This window comes from Gobius niger, assembly GCF_951799975.1.
Source record: "Gobius niger genome assembly, chromosome: 12".
NCBI lineage: Eukaryota > Metazoa > Chordata > Actinopteri > Gobiiformes > Gobiidae > Gobius > Gobius niger.
In genome coordinates this window covers 8,415,885-8,442,930 of record NC_136863.1, presented here as the reverse complement: position 1 = coordinate 8,442,930, position 27,046 = coordinate 8,415,885, and the positions used below count along the sequence as shown (strand labels likewise).

General features: G+C 39.8%; 3 protein-coding genes across 3 annotated transcripts; 2 read left to right on the top strand and 1 right to left on the bottom strand.

The window, feature by feature from the left end:
• Window positions 1-1,873: 1,873 nt before the first annotated feature.
• LOC306971009 (NAD-dependent protein deacetylase sirtuin-3) lies at window positions 1,874-13,998 on the bottom strand. The gene is made up of 9 exons (XM_079567135.1): window positions 13,930-13,998; window positions 6,217-6,412; window positions 5,972-6,145; window positions 4,117-4,349; window positions 3,944-4,044; window positions 2,908-3,069; window positions 2,636-2,848; window positions 2,259-2,544; window positions 1,874-1,922 (listed from the first exon to the last, which is right to left on the bottom strand). The coding sequence occupies exons 2-8, from the start codon at window positions 6,402-6,404 to the stop codon at window positions 2,494-2,496; spliced, it is 1,122 nt and encodes a 373-aa protein (XP_079423261.1). The 5' UTR covers window positions 6,405-6,412; window positions 13,930-13,998; the 3' UTR covers window positions 1,874-1,922; window positions 2,259-2,493.
• Window positions 13,999-18,435: 4,437 nt separating this feature from the next.
• On the top strand, window positions 18,436-21,881 carry LOC306971029 (dispanin subfamily A member 2b-like). Its single transcript, XM_079567156.1, has 2 exons — window positions 18,436-18,894; window positions 21,494-21,881. The coding sequence occupies exons 1-2, from the start codon at window positions 18,703-18,705 to the stop codon at window positions 21,707-21,709; spliced, it is 408 nt and encodes a 135-aa protein (XP_079423282.1). The 5' UTR covers window positions 18,436-18,702; the 3' UTR covers window positions 21,710-21,881.
• A 1,954-nt stretch (window positions 21,882-23,835) lies between these two features.
• On the top strand, window positions 23,836-26,843 carry LOC306971032 (dispanin subfamily A member 2b-like). Its single transcript, XM_079567159.1, has 2 exons — window positions 23,836-24,261; window positions 25,983-26,843. Exons 1-2 carry the CDS (start codon window positions 24,070-24,072, stop codon window positions 26,160-26,162), a joined length of 372 nt encoding a protein of 123 aa, XP_079423285.1. The 5' UTR covers window positions 23,836-24,069; the 3' UTR covers window positions 26,163-26,843.
• The last annotated feature ends 203 nt before the right edge of the window (window positions 26,844-27,046 follow it).

Genomic DNA, 27,046 nt, shown 5'->3' with positions numbered 1-27,046 from the left:
ATACAAGAGCTTCTACGTAAACAGACTTCTTAAGGCGTCACCTGTACTTTGTAGTTTCTATTAGTCAAGCCAAGAATCCTTATATAAACTCAACATCTCACTGTCAGCGCCGAAAACCTGCCAGAGTAAAACCACCGAGTACAGACGACTGCTTTGGTCTAAATGTTAACCACACTATCTGATCATGTCAACGGTAGCTTATGCTTTTTGTTTAGATTTACCATTCCTTTTTTTTGTTTTTTATATTTAAAATAAAGTGCACATTATGTATTTATATGTACAATCAGAGAAATACTGTTCTGATAATGTTTTCTAATATGGACTCTGCCAAATGCATGTTTTGTTTTTTTGTTTTCATAATGTGAAAAAGGCAGATGTGAAAGATATTGTCAAATTTAGTAGTTGCTATATTTATAGGTACTTGGTAAATGCTGCCATTCGTCTTGATATTTCCTTTCTTGAAATACTATTTGGTAAAAAATGTGCTTACTGTTCAAATTGAAAGTACAAGTAAACTTATTTTTCCTAATTTAGAGGGGAAAATATTTAAACGTGCATGTCACTCCTACAGCAGAAACTATATACGCTATTCTTTTTGCACAATGTTTGTAAACCTGAGGAGCATCACTTTATGTAGTCTGTCAACCACTGAAAATAAACTTGTAGAGAACGTATGAGAAATGGGATTTATTTACAGTACAAAAACGACACAGTTTTATTAAATATGGCATGCATTAAAAACATGAAAAAGTGATATGAATCCTGCAGGATGTATTGCACTACACGAGTTTTGCATGGAGGATACGCCCCATTAAGTGCTTTTGTGATTTCAACTAGTGTTGATCCGATACTGTCTTTTTTCTGTCCGGCAGCTGAAATACCAGGGCAGGGTTTCCACAGGGAATTACAATGCACTAAAAGATCAATTTTATTCCAATCCATGTTCATTTTGACATGTTTTAATTTAGTTTTAGTCCGAGTCTTTTCACAAAAAATGTTACTTTAGTCGACTTTGGATTTATCATATTAAATCATGTCCTCTGCTTCATGTTTCTTCTCCCACATGGACAAATCACAGAGCTGTTCCTTTGGCATTGGATTTAAATGATATGAGGCTCTTTCAAATGTTCCTTGATGATTTGTCTCTTTTTTAAAATAATTTCAGTCATATTTATAGACTAAACTTATGAAATATTTTAGTCGACACCGATTCCAACAGGTTTTGAATCGCAATTTCTTTCATAATAAAAGTTCTTCCACGAGATCCCAACACTGTTTTTGCCAAAAACACTACATTTTAGCTCTGTCTTTTAGCCTGTTGTCTTCAATTCGCTTTTAAATATAAAAATATGGTGCCACTCGACACGCTTCGGTGTTTGCAAATCTCTAGAATAAAGTATGAAACTTTTTAACCTCCTAACCCACACCTGATCCAAGCACATTTTCTCCTGTTTGGCTGTACCCCAATCGAAAAGCTTCTTGAAAAAAGTATGAACATAGTGACGAAAACGAAGAAACAAGACGCAACAAAGAGCAACAATAATGTGCCGGAAAAGCAACAATAGCACAATAGAAAAGCGACAAAAAAAACACTATTAAAGAGTGATGAAAGAGCGACGAATACGAAACAAAAAGGCCACCAAAAATACAATGAAAAACGGACAAAAATACGATGAAAAACAACAACAAAAAGTGATGAAAAAGTAACAAAAAACAAAAATAAAAAAAGGAGATACTGGCCAAGCTTTCCAGTCCAGAAGCTTTTAGACTTGGGTAAAGAAAATGGTTAAAGACAGGGGTAGGAGGCTAAGTATTCGATCTGGGTATTAAATTAAAACTTAATTCACTTCACTTTCATTCTCTGATTAGTTTTTAGGTCTTGCAGAGCCTCTACAGCCAGTATTGAAGCTGCATTATATGTTCTATATCGCTCCACTGCAGGTGTTTCCATAGTAACGATAAACAACTGAGCTGGAACTACCGTAGTTTCAGGTAAAACTGATTATCCCGCTTATACCATGGTCCCGCCAACTGAAACTGTCCATTGGGGCTTGTATACATATTTTTTTAAGTCCTGGGCAGGAGTTATTTCACCTTTTCATCAGTTTTCCCTGAAAGTAGTTCCTGCTCAGTTGTTTATCGTTACTATGGAAACAGCTGCAGTGGAGTGATATAGAAAAGTGGGATAATGCACAACGAGGTGTCTGATTATTTCTGATAATGGACACCTCGGAGTGCATTATCCCTTACTTAACCACACTTGTATTGTTCAGAGATCGTTTGGGTACTACGATCAAATCTACGGTATCGGAACGACCCTACTTTGAACATTATCGGACACTTTATGTACATAATGAGCAGCTGAAACGCAGGAACTGATCAAGTGTGCGATCTTCATTAACCTAACTAGTTTTGTTGCATAAATCAGGTCAGGTAGTCTTGTCTTAATGGCTGTCGGGCTTAGTCGAAGCGCTCATAACTTCAATATGGCCCTCAACTCCGCGTCTGCAGCTCGGACAGTTGTGGGAAGGAAGCATTGCTGACCTGAAAAAACAAAACAAAAAATACAAACCATGAGAGTCAAAGCAGACATAAAGAAGGACTGACTTCTCGTAAACTAGAACCAAACACCTACGAGAGTCTCCTGTTCGCTCATCATTGCCTCAATGTCCTTGTTCCAGTCGAGCATCTGAGCGAACGTCCTGACCAGGTCTTCAAGGTTCCCCAGTTCAACAAAGTCCTTTTTCCTCAGCGGGGCCTTCGTGAATGGACCGACGGCGTCTCGGTTCAGGAGCAGACGGGGCACAGCGGAGCGCACCGTGTTCACCAGACTCGCAAATGGTTCGATCTAGTAGAAGAATCAGCATTTATACATGTAATTTCTACGAGTTGATGAGTTGGTTTTACCTGTAGGGAAGTGCCCATGATGAGGAGCAGATCGGCTTTAGGGAAGTCCTGTGTGTTCAAGAAGTATTTCTGCGGAAGGTCCTCTCCGAAAAACACGACGTCGGGCTTCACTGTGGCGGTGCAGAATGAGCAAGTCGGGATTCTGTCGCTCATGATCGCGTCCTGGGAAAAAATATTGAAGACCGTTTTATGCCGAAACTAACAATAAAATGGAAATCACAGTCAATTCTTGCTTTCAAAGAGTGCGATAACATATCTTCAACAACAACATGAGTTGCAATAAACAAGAAACAAATTGTTCAAGTATTACAAAAATAGAAGGGGAAAAATGCGATTAAATATACTGTCGATCAATGTTGAGCCCAAGTCTATTACTATATATTAATGACAAGTCGATTTAGTAGTGTAGTAGTGACTATACTAAAAAGCCAGTTTGGAGTTTTCAAATAAAAAAAGGATAAAGACATACATTTTGGAGACATATCCTGTGGTCTGATGGGATTTTTTTTTTATGGCCATTGTCACGTTTGAAGGAAAAAGGGTGAATCTTGCAAGCCTTAGAACACCATCCTAACTGTGACATTTTCTTTTGTGCTGAACCTTTTGGACAGAAACCGCAAACTTTTAGGTTCATGAAGTAGGATATAAGGACAAAATTTAAATATTTTTTGTTGAAATAATTAATTAAATTAATCGTGATTAATTATTTTGCGATTAATCGTGATTAATGTTGACAGCCCTAGTAAATTTTCTTTAATTCTAATTGACCTAAAAAAAATGAATGTTAATTCTGGTTTCATGTCAGAAAGTGAGAGAAAAATGCAAATGTGTCTTTTTATAAAGTGTATGTAAACATGATTCCCGCTTCATATTAAAGTTGACGCCAAATGTTAAGAAATAATAAATGTAAAACGATCAGTGTTTTTTTCCCATACACTTATTTCAGACAAAAAGCTTATCGAGTACTTCTTTATATTAATCTTTCATTGGGGTAAAATTATGAACTGTTCTTGTAGGGTTAGTATGCACACTGTACCTTGGCCTCGTCAGCCGGATATGGCGTGTAGCAAAGATGGCAGGAGGCGGTGGCGAAAGAACCGTGCGCCTCGACCAGTTTGTCCTCTGGGATTCCACACACTGAAAAACATGGCGGACTTAGTACGGCTGCGTGCCTCGGCATCTCGACTTGAGGAGGACTGTGTGACTTACATTTCTCGAGCCCGTCGATGTTCTGGGTGTAGACGCGCAGCAGCAGCCCTTTGTGGTGGAGCATGCGGATGAAGTAGTGGATGTAGTTGGGCCGGTGGCTGCCGGGATACAGCGACTTGGCCAGGGAGAAGAAAGGCAGCGGGTCGTTGGAGAAGTAGTCGATGTTGAAAATGGATTCGGGAAAAGGGATGTTGTACTTCTCCAGGTTGGCGTAAAGACCTGTTCCAGGAGTTCTGACAAAACACACAAGAGATGAGTGTCAAGTATATTGAGGTTTTTTTTCATTTCATGTTACAATAGAGCTAAACAGTAACACCGCCGAACCTTTTTGCTTTGTCTCGGCTCTTCTGTTGTATTGACACTTCCGGTAGAGCGCGAGGCCCATTCATTTAAGCGGAGAATGAGGGGAAATGTTCGTAGTAGATTGATTTGAGTAAAATGTCCAACGTTCATTTGCACCAACATGTCAACACTGCACTGTTTCTCTGCGCGGCCGAAAAAACGCTTTGTTTTTGTGTAGTGACTTCTCCAGTCCCATGCTAACAGATAGGAGAAAAGGGGCGGGCACAATTCTTAGCGTCGCCTACGCGAACTTCCGGAATAAGGTGAATAGAAATATAATATAGCTATTTTTTTTATTTATTTTTTGGTCAGGACAGTGCATGTTAATCAATCTACATGGATACACGCATGTAAATACACCCCGCCTTTTAGCCTTAGACTAATTTCAATCCGTTGTTCCCCCACTCAAACTCTCAAACACACTCTTCATCCTAGCCTATTTGTTCATGTTTATAGTGGTAGGGGAAACCGGAGTGCCCGGAGGAAACCTACACAGACACAGGGAGAACATGCAAACTCCACACAGAAAGGTCCCACTCCAGCACATCATAGCACCTTGTGAACAGCCGGTCTCATCAGATCTCGGAGGCTCCTCAGGTGAGTTAGTGCCTAACTTGGTGATATACAGGAGTAGGCCACAAATAGCCAAAAAGGCTACGTGAGCGTTTACACGACCTAAGTCCAGTTACACAAAATGAAACATGTCGATTTTCTAAGCGGATAAAAGGGGTACTATATTGTAAGGCATAACAACCCCTTAGGAGCACTTCGACGTCCGCACAGAGAATTCTATAGGAGTGATGATATTACTGCGCGGACATCGAAGTGCTCCTTAGGTGTTGTTATGCCTTACAATATAGTACCCCTTTTTATCCACTTCAACATGTTTAATTTTGTGTAACTATACTTACATTGTGTAACTACTCACGCAACCGTATTTAAACAGGGAAAATGTGGAAGAGCTTGGTCGCTTCTAACTTCACCCCCGTCTGGCCCCATAGAGGAGAGGAGGACAGGCTAATGCTAACAACATCTTTGGTCTTTTGTGTGACTGAGCGCACGTGTAAAGACCAGACAGGTACGCATGAACTCATCTAAGCTCAGGTAAGAACATATCTCGGTATGGAAAAACGTTGGCCTATTGCTTTAATGGGTTAGTACTTGTAAATGGTCGTGAGGGAACACCAGGGCCTGTGTGAGCAGTGTTTGAGTTGGCTTCAGTCAGTCCATCCTAAGAGCAGCTGTGGCCACATACTGTAGTACCACTGAGTATGGAATGAATGAATGAATGAACAGCGGTCCCTTATGAGGTGCTTTGGGCGACTTGTGTCATATGAGCACAACACAAATACAATTAAACATATAAAAGAAAAATGTTGACCACATCTTGGATTCTTTTGAATGTGTGAGTAAAATCACTAAAAATGTCAAACCAAGGAAAACTTCTCTGGTAATTTCTTATGCTCTGGTGGAAGGTCATATGCACGATGGTTTGTATCCGTGTTTTACTCACCTGAAGTCCGGGATTCCACTGGCAGTGCTGATTCCTGCTCCCGCCACCACCACTATGTTCTTACAGCGACCGAGCTTCATCAACCGGACAACCGCCGCGAGGCCGCTCTCCAACGCCGGCTTCAGACTGGACGGACCTTCGTGGATGTTTTCCCCATATTCAGGCTTGGCAATTCTTTAAACATAGAAAAAAGTCTGAGCGCGTTACACAAATGTAGACCTAATGATGAGATAGCGCTGTCTTACCGGTCCTGCCCATTGACGCTCATTTGGCTCAGGTCCTGGACGAGCGCGGAGTGGCTTTGCTTCTTGCGTTGTTTGCCGTACGGTTTCTGTGCGTCGGCGTCCGGAGGCTGGGACTGGGCATCGCTGGGTCGGAGCTGAGAGCTGCGGGTCGTCCTGGGTTTTTCACTGCTGCTCTTGGACTTGTTCATGCCAACAACTGGAAAGCAGAAATAGTCTGTAAATACAACAAGGTATAACAAGGGGCTTAAGAAAAAGTGAGGCATAGAATAAAATAACTGAACATTTTCCACTGATGTTTGTCTGCTGTGCACATCTACAGCATTAGTCCTGTCTGTGTTTGTCCATTAAGAAGCAGCTGCAAGCATAACATGACTTTACAGATTTAAAAAGGGGATAAACCAGAATATATTTTAGTCTGTACCGACTAGGCCTGTCATGATAATTAGTATATCACGCTATTGTCCAATAAATGACAGAAATAATATATTTTTGGGCTGAATATTTATTGTCTATTTAATCTATTTAAATGTTTTTATCTTATTTTTAAAGGATGTGTTACTACGTACTTTAGAACAGGCTAGTTTCAGTGGCATCAAGTGGTCCACAATAATTCATTATCGTGATATTTTCCTGCCTCAATATATTATAACTTTAAATTTTAGGTCTAGTACCGACATCTGGTGATATAGATACCCAGAGGAATATCAGTTATTGGCCAAAAATGTTGCCAATAAGGCCAATATTAATATGCCAACGACTTTTGTAAACTAGTTTATTAAATTAAAGCTTTAAACTGAGCCACCTCGGTCTCCTGGAAGCTCAGAAATCGCTTCGAAGATTTGTGTCTAAAAGTGCTTTCACAGAACTGCTGTAACACAATCGCCTATGCAAGTGGACATTTTCCTCCCCAAAAAATTCCAAAATGTGCCCACTGGTCAGCTGCCATCTTGCTCTGGGTTTACATTAGCATCTGCAAGGAGCCAAACTAGTGACAAAACAGTAAGAATAAATGCAGGTGGCTCATCTGTAGGTTTAGGTTCTCTGAATTTCCTCAGTGCACAGGTGTCATGTCTTTAATTTTCCTAACATACAAAAAAAATTAAAAAAATATTTTATACCACCTTAATACATTGTACCAAACAAAATAGTACAATGTAATCTGGTTTGTAACTATGCAACCTATGTTATACACAATTAAATAATGTGTATTAGTACTTTGAAGGTACATAATGTAATAAGACATCAGGGCTTAAGGCAGGGGTGGGCAATTCATTTTCATAAGGGGCCACATGAGAAGTCTGAGTCATTGTTGTTGCAGCCCTCTGACTCTATTCAAACTTATATCGGGTTTTAAGTGTAATATATGGGGAGTGTATCGCCGGGGTCCATAAACAAAAGCTCCAAAACAAAAAAATGTCTTGATTGGGAAAATACGTTGGACTTTTTTTCAATAAATAATAAGCCTGACAGGACTGTAGCCTCATAAAAACGTGTTACACTTACTGCACTTTGCAAGCCTGTGTCACAAGTCTACATTGTCAATATTAATTCACTCCAAACTCCGTGGTAGTAAGCTGCTATTGTAGCCACAGCTGCCCAGGGGCAGACTGTCCATTTCCCAATTGCAAGTCACACAATGTGTTGTTTATATCCTGATTTCTTATTATGTCGGTGCCCTCTGCTGGACACCTGTGGAATTCTTTCCTTTTATTCTTATTTAATCTGCCCCCTACTGGATGGGGGACATTCTGGTAATAAAAAAAAAATCACAACTCCGCACAGGAATGGGCTAGAGACGTACTTTTTTTGGACATACTTATGAATTTACGCTCTACAAGTTGTGGGCCGGACTGAATCATCTCGCGAGCCAGGTTTGGCTTAAGGTATGGGTTAGAGTCTTACCACATTATGTGCATCTATGTGTTTTGCATTATAACACATAGATGCAGGTTATTACACACTGTTACATTGCACATTACAAACACTGTACTAAATTTGGCAATGTCTAAAAAAGTGTGTAAAGTGTTTTCCATATTGCAGTCATGTAACTCAGGTTGTTTGTCAGTGTCAGTATCTTTTGTATCTCAGTGTATAATAATTCACAGATCGTTTTTTGTGTTCCGTTGATGGGCTTAAATGATGCATTTAAAAAGTTGTTACAGTGAAACGACCCTCTTTAGGTCAGAGCTTTGCGCCGGGAGCCTCACTCGTTTTAAAAGTGTCAACAGTGGAACAAAAGCTAATGGCTGCAATATATTTAACCCCCTCCTTTAGTGCGGCGCAGCTATGCTAATACAGTCCACAGCTGTGGCAGCTTTACTGTGGAGGAAAGGGCCGGGAGCCGGGGAGGGGCCGAGTGCCACAAAGAAGCGCCGTGGCAGAGGTGAAAAGAGCCGTACATCCACTGTGTGTCAACAAACCCAGCTGCGAGAGAAAAGAGGATGCCCCCTGTCGGCCCCCAGAGACAGAGAGATCGGGGCCGCACAGATAAATGATACTGAAGCCAGATTCAATAAGAAGGTGATGAGGGGAAGAGGAGGAGGGGGGGCTTCAAACAACTTCCCTGAAGAAAGAGAGAGAGGGGGCGATCAGGGGGCAGCACAAAGGCCACAAAAGAACTACAACCCATAAACAAGGAGGATTCAGCCGCAGCAGATACGGACAACACTGACCTCAGCTGCAACGCGTCAATCTCCACACCAGGGCAAAAGCAGAGGGGGGAAAATAATAATACTGTGCACCAAAAACCTATACACTTTAGAACAACTCTGCAGCTTTGTGACATGTATACAATATTTTAGATACAAGGTTCCAGTGATGGGATTTACGGCTCTTTACTGATAATAACAACAGCCAGATAACTAAAATTACAATGGAACTGATATTTCTGCTGAAAAACGTGTTTGTGAATGAAATCTTGCACCGTAAACAAATAAAAAGAGGCTGTTACTGTCAGACAAATATTTTTTTAGTGCATTTAGCTTTGACTTAAGTACAAAAAGCTTTCACTTGTGTCGCCTGCTCTGTTGTTGGGCTGATTCTTGTGTTCGTTCGGGGGAGTTCTGGGTAAAATTGACACAAAAAAAAAAGATCTGGCTCTTTTCACAATTGAGATCCGGTTCGAACCGTTTACCTCCGCCTTAAAGGGACTATGAGGAGGTTAAAAATGTTAAAATTATGTATTTTCCTCCCCCTACATCAGGGGTAGGCAACGTCATAAAACGGCATAAAACCTTTGGCCCCCAAGAGAATTTTGAGGAAACATTTATTCAGGCCAAATATGTGAAAAGGACTCTAAAATGTGAAAAATACTGTCAATATTTTCATATTTCCCAGCCAAACACCGCATTAGGTCATACATTATGTGCAAAACTTATATTTGTTGAAAAAAAAAAATGGCTTCACTTTGGGCTACAATTGTGAGTTTCGGCCCTTGGCGTTTTGGAAATGAAGAAAATCGGCCCTCCATGACACAAACTTGCCTACCCCGTTGCTCTCACTTTTTACTTTTTTTTTAATCATCACTTTTCTGTCACATTTTTGTTGGTCTTTTGTTGCTTTTTTGATACTTTTTTGTCACTTATCTGTCAATTTTTCATTGTTATTTGTCATGTTTTGCCGATTTTTTGTCACCTTTTCGTGATTGATCTTTTGTCCCTTTTTTGGCCACCATTTTTTGTCACTATATTGTTTTGTTCTTGTGGCTTTTTTCACTTTCCATCACATATGTGGTCGTTTAAAGGGGATAGATGCACGTTCGCCATTTTATGCTCACTACTGCCACCTCAGGCCACACGTGTAACTGCAGCTTCTATATTGAGCTCGTGCATGACGGCACTTCAGACCCGAAGTAACAACTTTTTGAGTGACGGATTTAGATGCAGGATTTAGAGGCAGTTGCGGTGAACAGGTCTGGGCTCATTCTACACATTAGGACATGGCTGGAACATGTAGGGGGAGGAAAATACATAATTTTAACATTTTTAAACTCTTTATAGTCCCTTTAAGGCAGGGGTTAAGAGGCTCGGTAATGAACATCACATGACTAGGTTTCACTATTTGAACAAAACATAAGCTTTATAGGTCCTCTGTCGGGAAATTGGGAAATACTTTTCTGGCTTCGAGGATGTTCATCTGTCAAAGCCCTGCATCTTTGCTTTTATTTAGTGCGACTTAATAATGGGCAGTTGAGTCTTTCCCAAGTCCTCCTCAAAGCTCTGTACCTTTTTGACGAGCAACAAAAAAAAAAAAAAAAAGGTTTCTCCTCCACGTCCTCCTGGTAAACTATTAAAAACAGCAGGAGGGGGAGGCCCTGGGTTTTTTGTCCGGGTTCTTCCCAAAAAGACACTGCTGTGAGTGCGGCCAATAAATCAGGAGCGTGTTATTAAAAGTCCCACGTGAACGAAGCGCAACAGACCAATTATTCACACAGACGGGTCAAAGGCCACTTTACACATATTTACAACACACGGCAAAAAAGTCACATTTGACCTGGTTATCGGCGGAGATGAACAAGATTCAGCCACATGACAAAGAGGCCAATTTCTTTCCACACTGAAAGTCGTAATAATAACACTCATTTGCTATTATTTAGTCAGAGTACAGTGCATCTTACATAGCTTACTTGGACACCTGCTGCAGCTGCCAACACATTATTGCCATTGGCTCGCTTCCATTTGTTCCTCCTTATTTAGGCACTAAGGGGATCATTTATCAACTGCTACAGTGGGAGGAAAAAGTATGTGAATGCTTTGGATTTTCTCACATTTCTGCCTAAATTGCTCATAAAATGTGGTTCACGTTATGTTTTTAAAGCCGTACTAAGTAACGTGTTTACCTTAATAAATCCTATCCGTAGTCCCTGTGGGGGTAATACAAGTGTTTATGGGATGATTGGAGGGTCTTTCATCTCCCCCTGGTGTGTCTGGCCAGAAAACCATGTTCGCAACTTGACTGCCACCGGTCCGGAGCCACCAATACACACTAATGGAATCACGAAGAAGAAGCTAACAGGCTAACGGGTAAAGCTAACTACGGGCTAGCGTCACTTTAAACAGTATTTACAGCCAAGTTTGAGTGAAAAAAAATAATAATTGTATAATTGGATGTACTCTCTCCCTTGGCCTTTCCTGTCAGCTTGTATTTACTCTCAAAGACAATTAATAAGTTAAAAAATCGTAACTTGGTACAACACCTAAAGTTGCGCTTATGGCCTCTAGGGGCAAGAGTTACTTAGTACTGCTTTAATGGCCATAACATGTAAACAATCACAGGGAGAAAAAAGTAAGTGAACCCAGGAATCTCGCTGAACTGCAACAGTTTTGTAGAGAGGAACGGTCCAAGATTCATCCTGATCGTTGTGAACGCCTAATCTGCAACTACAGGAAAGCAGAGGTACAAAATAAAGGAGCAGCCAGCCATTTAAAGGGGCTACATGTAAGTCAGCCATTTTATACTCACTACTGCCACCTCAGGTCATATGTGTAACTGCACCTTCTATATTAAGCTCGTGCATGACGGCACTTTGGACCCGAATTAACACCTTTTTAAGAGACAGTGCAGGATTTTAGAGGCAGTTGTGGCGAACAGGTCTGGGCTCATTCTACACATTAGGACATGGCTGGAACATGTAAGGGGAAAATACACAATTTTAACATTTTTAAACTCTGTATACTAGTCCCTTTAATACAAGGGTGCAGTTACTTATTCCACGCTGTTGTGAATGTCTCAGGTGTTTCTGCAAAACATCTTGATAAACTTGTGAAATTAGCGAGAGCAAGTTAGAAAATAGTAGGGCTGGGACAAAATATATATATTTTTTCATACTGTTGATAGAAAAAAAATATACAAATGTTTTTGACTTTGAGATAGTTTTGTTAATCCACCCCCTTAACCGGGCACATTTCCCCCAGTTTGGCATTACCCAAATCTAAAAGCTTCTGGGGAAAATGGCAACAAAAACGAGAGGAAAACACAGCAAAACAGTGGCAAAAAATGGGATGGGAAAATAATGTGAAAAAAGTGATAACAATGTGAGGAAAAAGATTTGCTTACATCAGTTTACTCACATTTCTGCTGTGTTTTCGTCTCTTTTTGCTGTTGTATTTTTGTCATTTTATGTTGCTTTCTTCATCGCTTATTTTCCTTTTTTCTTTTTTTTTTACATTGTCGTATTTGTGTCACTTTTCAGTTGTGTTTTTGTCGCTTTTCCAGCACGTTTTTTGTTGCTTTCTCTTCATGTTTTTTGCCGCTTGTTTATTGTGTCTTTGTTGCTTTTATTGTTGTATTGTCATCACTATTTTTGAAGCTTTTAGATTTGGATAATCCCAAACAAACAAAAAATAAAAGTGCTCAGTTACGGTGGGGGTTAAGAGGTTATAATTGCATGTATTACAGTGTCACAGCCCAAACCTGATACAGTATGTAAATGAGAGAAAAATGCTTTGTGACTTAAAAAAAATGCAAAAAATGAACCTGCTGCTGAACCACTTATGCAATACATGTTTTGCAAAATGAGCAAGTAAATGCCCTCCAAAGTGTGTTGCCCATGGACACAAAGGAAGTTGGCATTGGCCTGACCTGGGATCAAAACGCAAACCTTTCTGATCAACCTCTTACCCCCCGCCTGAACCGAGCACAATTTCTCCAGTTCAGCTTCACCCAAATCCAAAAGCTTTAGAACTGGATCTTACAGCCTATAGTCCGGTTTAACGCGTCATTTGAAAGCTAAGAACGACAAAACTTACCTTCATTTTTTTTTTATTATGTTGTCGCCACGCTTTAGTCACATTTTTTAAAGCGTCTCTGTCATGTTTTGGTAGTTTTTGTTGCTTTTTCATCACTTTATTGAAGTGTGCTGCTTTCAGATTTGGGTAAAGCCAAACACACATAATTTTACCAAACAAGGACAAAAAACGCGCATAATCATGGTTTGGATTAGGGCTGTGCAATTAATCGAAATTCGATTACGATTTCGATTACAACAGTAAACGATTACAAAATTAGCATAATCGCCAAAAATCGATGATAATATTTTTTTTCAATATATATATTTTTTTTTCTTCAAAATTTTTTTTTACATTTTTTTTCCTAGTTTTAAATTTTGGGATTTTTGTCACTTTTTTGCTGGATTTTTGTCTTTTTTTGCTGGATTTTTGTCATTTTTTTAATGGATTTTTGTCACTTTTTTGCTGGATTTTTGTCATTTTTTTGCTGGATTTTTGTCATTTTTTTGCTGGATTTTTGCCACTTTTTGCTGAATTTTTGTCACTTTTTTGCTGGATTTTTGCCACTTTTTGCTGGATTTTTGTCACTTTTTTGATGGATTTTTGCCACTTTTTGCTGGATTTTTGTCACTTTTTTGATGGATTTTTTTAAAGGCAACAAATAATCGTTTGAATAATCGTGATTTCAATTATGACAAAAATAATCGTGATTATTATTTTTTCAATAATCGAGCAGCCCTAGTTTGGATGCAATTAAATACTTTCCTTAGTTGCATCAAAGTACTTGAAGCTACATCACTCACTAGATTAGGGCGCCATCTGCTGGACAACACGGCTCATTGCAAATACACGTCCTCAAAAGAAAAGTGTGACGACGGAGCGATTGAACTAAAACACCAATCCATAACCCACTGTGCAGTTTGTAACCTCAATAACCGACGCCTGCGATGGAAAGCTCCTGCACGACTGAGAGCTGAGGTGAACATACCTTTCCTGTCTCTGCAGAGGAGGGGGGGAAAACAAAGCTGAGGCGGCCCAAAGAAAGCGACTTGGATCTCGTTTACGCAGAGAAAAGGAACATGGAGGAGGAAAGGCGCTTTTCTGGTGCGATAAATGGATCAAAACCACCACCCGCTCCTCGAGACTCACCGCGCTGGAAAACAAGAGCCGTGAGACCAGAACCCGCCTGTCACACTGGTCACACTGCGCGATTGTTTGCGGAACTTGAAGGGAATCAGGGCTCGGCGGGAAATCAACCCGACAGTCACGTGGTACACGAGTTCCGCTGTCGGTGACGTAATGGTTAATACACATTTGTTTTACTTTGTTTGACCTTTATGCATTTTCTCCAGTTCGACTTTACCCAAATTTTAAAAGCTTCTCGACTGGAGCTTGCAGCCTGTAGGCCATGCAGAGTAACGTCTCATTTGAAAGCTAAGACCCTTTGTGCTTGTTGTTGCCATGTTGTCATAGCTGTTTTGACATGTCTTTTCACTGTTTCTTTGTTGCTCACTTTTTTTTGAATTTTTTTTTATCCTCGTTTTCGTCTCATTTCTTTCGCTCGTTTGACACTTTTTTCAAGAAGCTTTTAGTTTTGGGTAAAGCCGAACCAGAGAAAATGTGCTTGGTTCAGGTGGGGGTTAAGAGGTTAACCAGGCTAGTTTTTTTTTTTCTTTTCTTTTTTTTTTTACTTCAATGGGAAAGTTCCACTGAGATTAAGGCCAGACACTGCAGATGATCAGGGAAACATTTTAAATTTAAAAATATTAATTTGAAACTTTTGCTGTAGAATGCCGATGTAAATATGAGGGAAAGAATGTATTGTCCTTGTCATTTTATTGTTTTCATGTAAAAATAAGGCAGTCAAAATCTGATTTATAATGGATTGAGCCTAATTTAAATGTATGGTTTTATTTTGTTGATAAATCAGACTCAGAAAAATCAGTATAAATAGAAATTTCGTCTTGTTTTTTTACATTAAAAATGGAATAAATCAGGCAAGCATTTAGATATTAACAAATCCATCTGAAAAAAAAAAAAAAACTTTCATAATAATAATAATAACAACAATAATGCATTGGTTTTATATAGCGCTTTTCTGGACACTCAAAGACGCTTTACATGGCACTATTCGTTCACTCCATACTCGAGGGTGGTAAGCTATTGGAGCCACAGCTGCCCTGGGGTAGACTGACGGAAGCGAGGCAACCAGTCTGCGCCATCGGCCCCTCCGACCACCACTCACTCACTCACTCACTCACTCACTCACTCACTCACTCACTCCATTCACTCACTCCATTCACTCACTCCATTCACTCACTCCATTCACTCCATTCACTCACTCACTCCATTCACTCCATTCACTCACTCACTCCATTCACTCACTCACTCACTCCTTTCAGTCACTCACTCACTCCATTCACTCACTCCATTCACTCACTCCATTCACTCACTCCATTCATTCACTCACTCACTCATTCACTCACTCCATTCACTCACGCACTACATTCACTCACTCACTCCATTCACTCCATTCACTCACTCCATTCACTCCATTCACTCACTCCATTCACTCACTCCATTCACTCCATTCACTCACTCCATTCACTCCATTCACTCCATTCACTCCATTCACTCACTCCATTCACTCCATTCACTCACTCCATTCACTCCATTCACTCACTCACTCACTCACTCACTCTGAGTCAGCTAGGCTTCCTGGTGTTTCCCAAACGGTCTCCCATCCAAGTCCTGCCAGGCCCTTCCCTGCTGAGCTTCCAAGGTCTGACGGGATTGGGCAGAGCAAAGGCGGTATGGCCTAAATATTGTTGTGAAAGTTTGAAATCTGTAGCTGCTACTAATGTGGAGATATTGTCGCCACAACGTTAGACATTTTAAGTAAATGGCTCTTGAAATTACAATTTCCATCCATCCATCCATCTTCTTCCACTTGTCCGTTGCCGGTCAGCTGTTGGAGCTGCCCCACCACATTGCACCAGCCCCTAAAGCTCCTCCTGCAGGTGAGTCCATTACAATTCAGTGACAGTGCAGGATTTTAGAGGCAGTTGTGGTGAATGGGTCTGGGCTCATTCTACACATTATTGCTGGAACATAGAGGGGGAAGAAAATACATCATTTTAACATTTTGAACTCCGTGTAGTCCCTTTCAATAGAGAGGGAATATTGTAGCCAGAGAGTAAATTTGACCATTTTTAATCCTATTTTACTCTGATCCAAATACAGTAATGTGGCCGGGATCTGCAGTGAATGTTGCAGTGAATACATCAATGCACTTAAAGTAAACACTTAAAGTGCAACTGGTGTGTGTTGTGAAATGCTGCTGCGCACAGGTGGTTTGTCGAGATGCCAAAGGGGAGATGAAGGCCAACTCTGGTCTATAACTGTAAAGCAGTGGTTGGAAATATATAGGCAACTGGCACGCAGTTTCTGTTTTCTCTTTTATTTATGTCAGCGCTGCCAAAGGTGTGAAATTAGATGATGGTTAAACATTATACCAAAGTAATAGCACCGGAATTTTGAGCTTAAACTGCATTTAAAAATAAATAAATAAAAATTAAAAAAAATAGATAAATACAAATAAACTTAGGAATTAGATGTGAGGTGTTGTAAACATAGAAATCACAGAAATGCCTTTAGCTCTGAGCCTGTTCAAATGCACACATTTTGTTAGCCATCGAATCCCAGATCCATTTTGAATTGAACCTTCAATACCCATACAAATGAAAAGGGAAGCCAGGCGCAATACTAATGTGTGGCGAGGCATGTTTTGTCCTTTTCGTGGGCATATATATAATTTATGTGGTTACAAATTAACAAAATGATAATGATAAAGTGGCCATTGGACTTGTATCCTACTCATGTAAAATACTGATTTCAATAATGATAATGATTAATGATTTTTTGCTAGGGCTATGTGCAATGCACCACAGCACTTTGAATAAGTTCTTTTTCAAGGAAGAAAAGAACTTAATTAAACATAACATTATTTATATTTGTAGCAGTTAATGATATAGTGAATATACGTGAACTGACTTCCCCTGGGTTTGTGGAAGTAAATCACCATCGGTCTGTGTGTCTGCCTCTGTCCTGTCCAATCTTTTGACACTGTAGTTGCCTATAAGATCCTTAAAGAGACTAGATGCAAGTTGGTCATTTTATGCTCACTACTGCCACCTCAGGTCTTACGTGTAACTGCAGCTTCTATATTAAGCTCGTGCATGACGGCACTTCGACCCGAAGTAACACCTCTTCTTTGAGTGACAGTGCAGGATTTTAGAGGCAATTGTGGTGCACAGGTCTGGGCTCATTCTACACATTAGGACATGTAGGGGGAGGAAAATACTTAACTTTAACATTTTTAAACTCACAGTCCCTTTAATGTTCCTTGTGAGGTATATGTGAATGTTAGTATCTTGTGGTCCATTGTTCCTTGTCCTATCACAGTCGTCTCTAGGACGCTCCAGGATCAATTGTTTGGAAGATTTTCACTGCTGACGGTCTCACCAGAAAACCTTCCAAACAATTGATCCTGGAGTGTTGTAGAAACCACTGTGATGGAAAGTTAAGGCACCATGCGGACCACTCATGCAGCCGCTGGGTCACTTCAAGGTCAAATTCACACAAACATCAACTTTTGCATAAAAAGTTGCACAATGCCCCTTTAATATGTAGTGTCCCTACTTGAATAAATAAATAAATAAATAAACTAGGTCTTGACCTCACCTAAATGTGGTCAATGGGTTGGACAACAGCTGAAAACATCTGGATGGATTGTTAATAATTTGCGATGGCTAATGCTAACGGCTATAGGAAAAGGCTAACTGACTCGCCAACTGTCCACATTTGGTAGAATCAACGTTCCAACACTGGTTCTCCATTTTATTTCTATGGTCGTCAAGAGTATAGCCTAACTTATAATTCGGCAAAAGTGACAGTAAAACTGAAGAGCCAAATCTTTTGCTTTAACTAAACTTCATCTAAACCTTCCAGGGTCGTCACAGTATCCCATCACTTGTCGCATAAAGAAATTGGTAATAAAATATACTAAAATATACTTATATATATATATATATATATACCCGTTAAACCTTTCACAACCCACGTAGAACCATTTGCACCCCCTGTACAACCTTTCACAACCCACATAGAACCCTTTGCACCCCCTGTAGAACCACCCGCAGAACCATTCACAACCCACGTAGAACCACTTGCACCCTCATTAAACCTTTCACAACCCACATAGAACCATTTGCACCCCCTGTAGAACCACCCGCAGAACCATTCACAACCCATATAGAACCATTTGCTCCCCCGTAGAACCATATGCACCCCCTGTAGAACCTTTCACAACCCACATAGAACCATTTGCTCCCCCTGTAGAACCATTTGCGCCCCCGTAGAACCTTTCACAACCCACGTAGGGCCTTTTGCCAGGTTATTTTAGAAAAACACTAGGTATGTTCAAATAGAAAGTTTTAGGGCTTCTTACTAAATTTCTCATGAACAAAGTGAATTGGAAACCACAGTAAAAAGAATCGCCTCTTTTACTATAAACATAAAGGAACACATTCTTCCAAGTGCCTTTAACCGGACGCCCAGCCCTTTTCCAGTGAAACGAAACCAAATATTTGTGGGAGCAAACAAAAACTTGGGACTCTTCCTGCACACTCATTCGGGTGCCAGAGGCTGAAGATTCCACCTCCACTAATAATACTTCTACAGCTACGACTACTTCCACGAAATGAACTGCCGGCCTGACAGCGTCCCATTACAGGAGGGTAACATGTCCAAGCCCAACTCAGGACAGTTACAGTACTCCGTGCTGGAGGTCCAGACGGAGATGCCAAAAGACCACTTCATTTGGTCGCTGCTCTGCTTCATCTACTGCAACCCCTGCTGCCTGGGACTGGCCGCCCTCATACACTCCGTAAAGGTCAGTGCTGCTGCTGATAAGGCTCAAAGTAATGATCTAAAATAGAAGCTTTGTTTTCACTGCTGTGTCTATTTCTTATTCAAATATAGTTTTATCTTATTTGCCTGTTTTGTAATCCTTGTATTTTTCTTAACTGTGTACTGCTCATTTTTTACTGTGACTTTTTGCTGTTGTGTTCTTTTAAAGTGCATTATAAATAAAGCTGGATTGGATTGGAAATACGGGAGTGCATTTCAAAAACATAAGGCAGACTGTCATAGACTCGCAATGACTTGAAAAAAATTGTCTCTTTCATGGGTTCCTCTGGTCCTGGGGCCCAGGACAGCTTGCCTACATCCCCTCCTCCACCATAATATAATAAATACTGTCAACAATTACATTTGTAACTGCTTGCTTAAAACTTATGAAAAACTTGTTAGAAGAATTACATGAACTTTGACTTATGATTATGCCTGTGTCACTGTTATATAAATATCCTATTTGGGAAAAGTGCAGGAGATCTATTTTGACCAAAAATACAGGGTAAATGTTTAATGGTTAAACAAACTTGCACACACGACCTGACCTGAGCTGACCATGACCTGAGTCATGGTCAGTTTGTGCGTCTAGATTAGAGGCAGGACTAACAGAACATAAATGTAAGAACGGACATTTAATGTAGACTTTCTAGAATACAGCCCACCAGCTCCAGGTGTAAGTACGGGTAACAAGAAAGTAATTACACATGTAAGTACAGGTACTCTTACAACGTGTAACAAGGCAGTACAATGAATGTGGTATTATAAATTGTGCATTAATTTTAATGCTGCAGGACAACAATATTACTGTTGTGAAAATGAAGACATGATTTTTATTGATTGTTGTTTATTTTTTGTAGTGAGACACTGTTGTCTGCAAGCAGAAACAAGAGTGAACAGAGAAAAATAAAGCGAAACAAGGAAAAGTAGCACATTATCAATGTGCATGTACACTGTAACTAATGTGTATGTTCAGGAGAGCACAGGCTGTAACATGAAGTGAGACACTATTACATGTAACAAGCAGAAACAAGAGTGAACAGAGAAAAAATAAACAGTCTCCAAAAATGATCACACTGTCAAAGTGCATGTACACCATAAGCACATGTGATATGATGACACACTTTCAGACGGAGCCTTTCTGTGCAGATAAACATGTTTTTCCTGGCAACACAGGTTTCCTCCCGTTTCCCCTTCAACTACAAACAATAGGCTGCACATCCGCACAGAAAGGCTCTGTCTGACTTAGGAATGATAATTAAGCTTGATCATTTTTGGACACTTGTTCTTGTTTTTCTCTGTTCACTCTTAATTCTGCCTGTTACAGTCAACGGTGTCTCACATCATGTTACAGCCCGCTCTCCCCTGTATCTGCACATTAGTTACAGTACACACTGATATCATGGTCATTTTCCTTGTTTTACTGTATTTTTCTCTATTCACTCTTGTTTCTGGTCGTTACAGGCAGCTGTGTTTCACTATAAAAATATATAAACCATAATATCCTGCAACATTAAAATGTATGCACAATACCACATTTCCTTTTGCCACAACTGTGTGATAGCTCAGCACCATTCACCATTCATACTTTACCTTTACTACACCTTGACACGTAGTTACACGTTGTTACACTTTGTACTTCCTTGTTACACATTGTTCCCCCTTGTTACACGTTCTAAGAGTACCAGTACTTACATGTATAATTACTTTCTTGTTACCCCATACTGTACACCTGAAACTCTAAAGCAGGGGTCCTCAGACTTTTTTCTCTGGGGGCCACATTATTGTTCCTGACTGTGATGAGGGGCCGGACCGGGTTGGCTATAACATAGAATTGTATAACCCAGACCAAAATGCCTCGTTGTGAAGTAGAGATGACTCGCCTGCACAGTCGTCCCCACGACTATATCCACAAGATCAACACTTGATTCAGGCACATATTTGTTTCACTGTAGTGGTTTGCAAAAATAGTAATCAAGTCTTCACACTTTGTTTTCTTTCCATTTATTTTCATTTTCAAATAAAACATCATTATGTAATGTGACCAAAGTAATAAGTGCCCTCTGCTGGACACCTGTGGAATTATTTTTTATTTATTCAAATTGTCCCCTAGTGGCTGGAATGAGTAAACTGGTTATTTAGTTAAAATATCCTAACTCCGCACAGGAATGGGCTAGAGACTTACTTTTTTTTTTTGACATACTCATTTGTGCTCTACAAGTCGGGGGCCGGATTAAATCATGGCCCGCGAGCCGTAGTTTGAGGACCCCTGCTCTAAAGCGACTTCTTGAACAAATTCATTTTTCTGAAGTTTTTTCCTAAGTCCCGGACCGGAGCAAACAACTCACAGTACCCAACATTTCTGTTAATTTGTCCTCTTCACTGCTGTCATTGCTGTAATAGTCACAGATTGGGCCTTTTCACAGAACCATAGAACAGAATGATAATTCCATAAAATAATATTTCTTTGAGGAAAGTCATGCTCACTTTCAGGATTCATTACATCCATGTTATTTCTTACATCACAGAGGTGCCAGTTTTATTGTACCAATATATTTGTCATTTGTCTTTCCTCTGTTCAGGCGCGGGACAGGAAGGTGCTGAGGGACATAGAAGGCGCCCGTAATTACGGATCGACCGCTCGGACCCTGAACATCATCTCCACTGTGCTCTTCTTTCTCTTTGCTGTCATTGCCATCATCCTCACTGTGGTTCTGTACAACCAGTTCGTACACTTGGCACGTTCACTGCAGGCCAATGATCATTCTAGATTCGGCAACTCTTTTTACAGTGGCTAAAACTCTAGGTCTATAAATGATGCTCTGTTTTTTGCTTTGCCTTTTGTCAACTAGTATTTTCCTTTGCACTATATTTTGCTTTTTTCCCAAGTACTTTCAGACACTGTAGCCTACATGTTTTTAATGCAAAAGAAAATGTGAGTCAAAGTAGCTCAGCCTCAAACCTGAGCCTACACAGTTCAGCTGAAATAAACAATCTGCCAGACATGATATGAAGCTTTTTTTTTTGCCCTATTGTTCATAAATGTAACAGTTTTATTTTTGTCTTTGTTTTTATTTCTGTTTCGGCGGCCGCGATGTACCCTTTCATTTACCAATCATTTCACAGTTGAGAATGATTTGGATTTGCAGATATTTCCTTCTACTTTTGAAGCATCAACTCTTCTTCAATTAAAAACGTTGGCAACTTTTTATTTGTCCTTTCATTCATTCATTGTCTTCTTCCTCTTCTTCTGAACAGGAATATGCTTTACTCTGTGCCAAATGCTGCTTCTTTAAAGTTGACACAAACATTTGTAAGGTTAATGGGTTAAAACTAGTGAAACCTTTCTTTGTTTGTAACCCAGTCCGTTTTGTTTCTTCTTTGAGTGTGTATTGTCAGCATAATGGCGCCCATAACCCAGAGGCCGATGAATTGAAACCATCCTCTGCTAAAGACATCCAAATGCAAGGGTGGTATACTATTTATTTATTTATTTATTTGATAGGGACAATGCATATTGATGAACAGTTGCTAGTTTCCATCTGCAGTCCCTAGGCAGACAGCACATACACAATTTACAATTTACAATTAACATAATGTGACAACAATACATGCAGTAACAACTAAAAGTGTTCACAGGCCTGGTTTTCCTTTAGCCACAGTTTAAAACGTGCTATAAAAGTGGCCAGAGTTGGAGTCTCTCTGACTGATAAAGGGAGACTATTCCAGTACTTGGTGCCTTTTACAGAGAGCACAGTCTGTCCAAAGGAGGTTCTCCTGTGTGGAACCTCACAGTCTCCTCGAGCTGATGCCCTGGTGCCCATCCCATTAACAGACTTTGGCTAGATGAAATTCTGCAATGGAGGTGGAGCAAGTCCATGCAATACTTTATATACAAGGCAACCATATTAAAATTAATGAAGTTATCAAAATTGAGTAAATGATGCTTCTCTAAAACAGTGCAGTGGTGAAAGCAGAACGGTTTCTTTTTTAAAAAGAGACTCTATTGGTTTGAGAGTTGTACCAGCAGCAAGTGACCATGTGGTTATACAATACTCTACATGAGACAGAATCATGGAGTGTAAAAACTCAATACTAAGTGTTATTATGCTGTAAACATATTATGATAAGGTTTACCCAGTAGAGGGCGAACTAGCCTTATGTTACCTACTGTAAGCTAAGGGCAGAGCTAGAAATGTAGAATAAGCTGCACTGAAGAAATGTGCTGGCCTTGTACCATGGCTATGCACGAAGGCAAGTAAAGACTGGACTAAATATACTAAACCCTGACGAAGACGTGGTGGTCAAAACATGTTGGCTTGGTCATCTAAATAATTAAAGGCCTTTTAAGTACAAATGCCAAGGACGATGCAACAGGTTGTTGTTGTTTCAACAGGTTTATTTATTTAACAGGGATTCGCAGGCAGTGGCGAAGCAAGGGTACCAAGGGGCCCCAAGCAGGAATGTCAGTGGGGGGCCCTCTGGCGGCCGTTTTGTGCTCTACGACCCATCACTCTCCCCTGGGCATGTGCTATTTGACATCTCTGACTGAATAAAATGAAGACGATTGAAACTATAGCTGCATCTGTTAGCAGCTATAGTTTGTTTTTTCCAATCGGAGGGCATTTAAAAGCCATGAAATGAATATCGCCAAATTCAAGGCCTTAAATGTCATTGAAAGGCATTAAATCAGATTGAAACTGGCATTAAATCGACATTTTTTGGAATATTATGACATTGCCCAACAATCATTTTGTATAAGTTCATCGAAAATAGCAACATTATGGTCTAGTTCAGTTGCAATTTTAGGCTAAAATTCACAAATGTTTGCTGAAAAGTTGCCCGTTTTGTTCAATTCTCTTTCCTCTAACTGATGAAATGTTTGCCCAACTCATTGCTCTGGTTACTCATGAACAAAGTGATTTGGAAACCACTGTTAAAAGAATTGTCTCTTTTAGTATAAACGTGTATGAACAGATTCTTCCAGGTGCCTTTGATCGCAGGCCGAGCCCTTTTCCAGTAAAACGAAAACAAATATTTGTGGGAGCAAACAAAAGCTTGGGACTCTTCCTGCACGCTCTCTCATTCGCGCACCAGAGGCTGAAGATTCCACCTCCACTAATAATACTTCTACAGCCACTACTACCACTACTGCGAAATGAGCGGCCGGCCGGACAGCGTCCCATTGCAGGAGGGCCCCATGTCCTATCCCAACTCAGGACAGTTCCAGTACTCTGTGCTGGAGGTCCACAGGGAGATGCCAAAAGACCACTTCATTTGGTCGCTGCTCTGCTTCATCTACTGCAACCCCTGCTGCCTGGGACTGGCCGCCCTCATACACTCCGTAAAGGTCAGTGCTGCTGACGATGAGGCTCAAAGTAATGATTTAAAATAGAAGCTTTGTTTTCACTGCTGGGTCTATGTTTTATTTAAATATGGGAGTGCGTTTCAAAAACATGAGGCAGACTGCCATAGACTTGCAGTGACTTGTTCTGCCCCATCATTTGGAAATCTAATTTGGCCGCTCCCTTTGTTTCCGTTTCATCAGTTTGAATCATGACGTTCTTGTGATCCCAGCACTTACAACAGCCAACAAAAGTCGCTTCAAGGGCTACAATTACCCTGGGCTGCAATATGCACACTCTTGACTTATGACTTTAGTTCGTTCGTTCGTTCGTTATTTTATTTTGAACATGTGAGCAACACAACACCTTTACAAAATTTTAAACGTAAAGGCTGTTACAAATCAAAAATCCAACAGCAAACATGTCAGTTCCCTTGAAAAGCCAAATACAAATGCACATGTCCAAAAAGGAGTGAGGAGAAGTTAAACTTATTTAACCCCACCCCCTATTTCAAAAACAGATTGAAAACATCATCATTTTCCTGTTCCTACATAGTTAATCAAAACTCAAAAGAAAATTGCTAAGTAGCAACAGTAACAAGGCACATACATGAGACGAATCACTTATAATCTGTAAGTTCTGTTGTCTCATATTTCAAAACAATCTTTTCTTTATATTTCTTCTTAAACTGATTCATGCTTGAGCACAGTTTTAGATCTGAGCTTAAATCATTCCATAATTTGGCACCAGTAATGGAAACACAAAAACTTTTCATAGTTGATTTGAACGTTTGTATTGTAAATTTATGGTCATCAGCACTGTGTTTGTATGTTGTTTGGTAAAGTATTCTGCTGTACTCTGAACATTATTTGGGCTGTTTGATAATCTACAAGGTCAGTGAGTTTAATGACTTTTGATTCCAAGAACAATATGTTGGTATGATCAAGATAACCAGATTTGTTGATAATTCTCACGGCTCTTTTTTGTAGACGAGTTAATGAAATCAGTGAACTTTCGTAATTATTTCCCCAAATCTCAGCACAATAGCTTAGATAGGGTAATACCAGTGAACAATACAATATATGAAGTGATTTATGATCTAAAAGGTACTTTGACTTCTGCATTATAGAAATGTTTCTTGATATCTTGTTCCCAATATGTTCTATATGACCTTTCCATCGAATTTCATCATCAATTATTACTCCAAGAAATTTGATTTTTTTTCACAATTTCAATAACTGATCCATTTATTTGCAATTGTGCATTTAATTTCTTACTTCGCCGACCAAATATCATTAATTTAGTTTTACTTAAGTTTAGGGTGAATTTGTTAGAATCAAACCATGATTTTATTTTTTTTAATTCTATGCTTATTACTTCTATTAGTTGATCAAGGTTATCACCAGAACAAAACATGTTGGTGTCATCTGCGAAGAGGGCCATTTTCAAGCATTTTGAGACGTTACATAAATCATTCATGTACAAGTTAAACAGTTTAGACTTTAATAATAATACTTTTGTAGAACCATAAAACAGAATGGTAATTCCATAAAATAATATTTCTTTGAGAAAATTCATGCTCACTTTCAGAATTCATTACACGGTACACAACTTTTTTCTGTTTTGAACATCAGATTTTTTTTGCACCCCAGGGTAGCATGTTATTTCTTCCATCACAGGGGTGCCAGTTTTATTGTAACAATATTTTCGTCTTTCCTCTGTTCAGGCGCGGGACAGGAAGGTGCAGGGGGACATAGAAGGCGCCCACAATTACTCATCGACCGCTCGGACCCTGAACATCATCTCCACTGTGCTCTTCTGCCTCTTTGCTGTCATTGCCATCATCCTCACTGCAGTTCTGTTTGATCGGATTACACGCCTATTGCAGAACTATGGTAGATTCTAGATATGACGCGTCTTTTTACAGAGGCTAAATCTCTAGGTCTATAAATGATGCTCTGTTTTTTGCTTTGACTTTTGTCGAATAGTGTTTTACTTTGCACTATATTAAGCTGTTTTCCAAGTACTTTCGGACACTGTGCATGTTTTTAACGCAAAAGAAAATGGCACGGAGGGGAGCGCCTGCAGAGTTCAGTTGAAATAAAGCTGAAAACAATCTCTGCCAGACATGATACGACTTGCCGTGGACTGTGAAATGATTGCTGAAATGATGACGACGGGTGCCCTGAAGCTGTCTGCACCACCTTGTGACATCAGCAGGTGGAACAGAGCGTGATGAGTTCATGAGAAGAAGATGAGAGGCTGGACATGTGCGATTCCTCAGACTTGCCTAATGTCATCCTAATCTTAATAAAAAGCTGGAAAAAGTAAGAAAGTATGAATTACCTGGCTGTTGTTGCTGCTGTTTCCAGTTGTTGTCATTGCCATCTCTACAAAACAAGACATAAGTAAACCAGGGAAGTTGAGACACTGTGTACACTATACAGGGAAAAAAGGAAAAAAATGACAACAGGGAAACGGCAGGACCAAAAGAGAATTACAATAGACTAAAATATGCCTAAACGCGTGATAAAAATGTTAATTATTTTGAACTAATAATAACTAGAAACAACATTAAAAAAAAAAAAAAAAAAAAAAAAAAAAGAGTGGTGCGCACTGAATGGGTGCTGCTGCCGGATGCTCTCTCATCGAATGCAATTTCTCCATCTGTGAGATCAATAAAGTACCATCTTATCTTATCTTATCTTATTGGAACCAATATCAGAAAGAACTGTGTATACCTGTGATTAATATGGAATTAAGTAAGATTAATGACGTAGTAATTCTTTT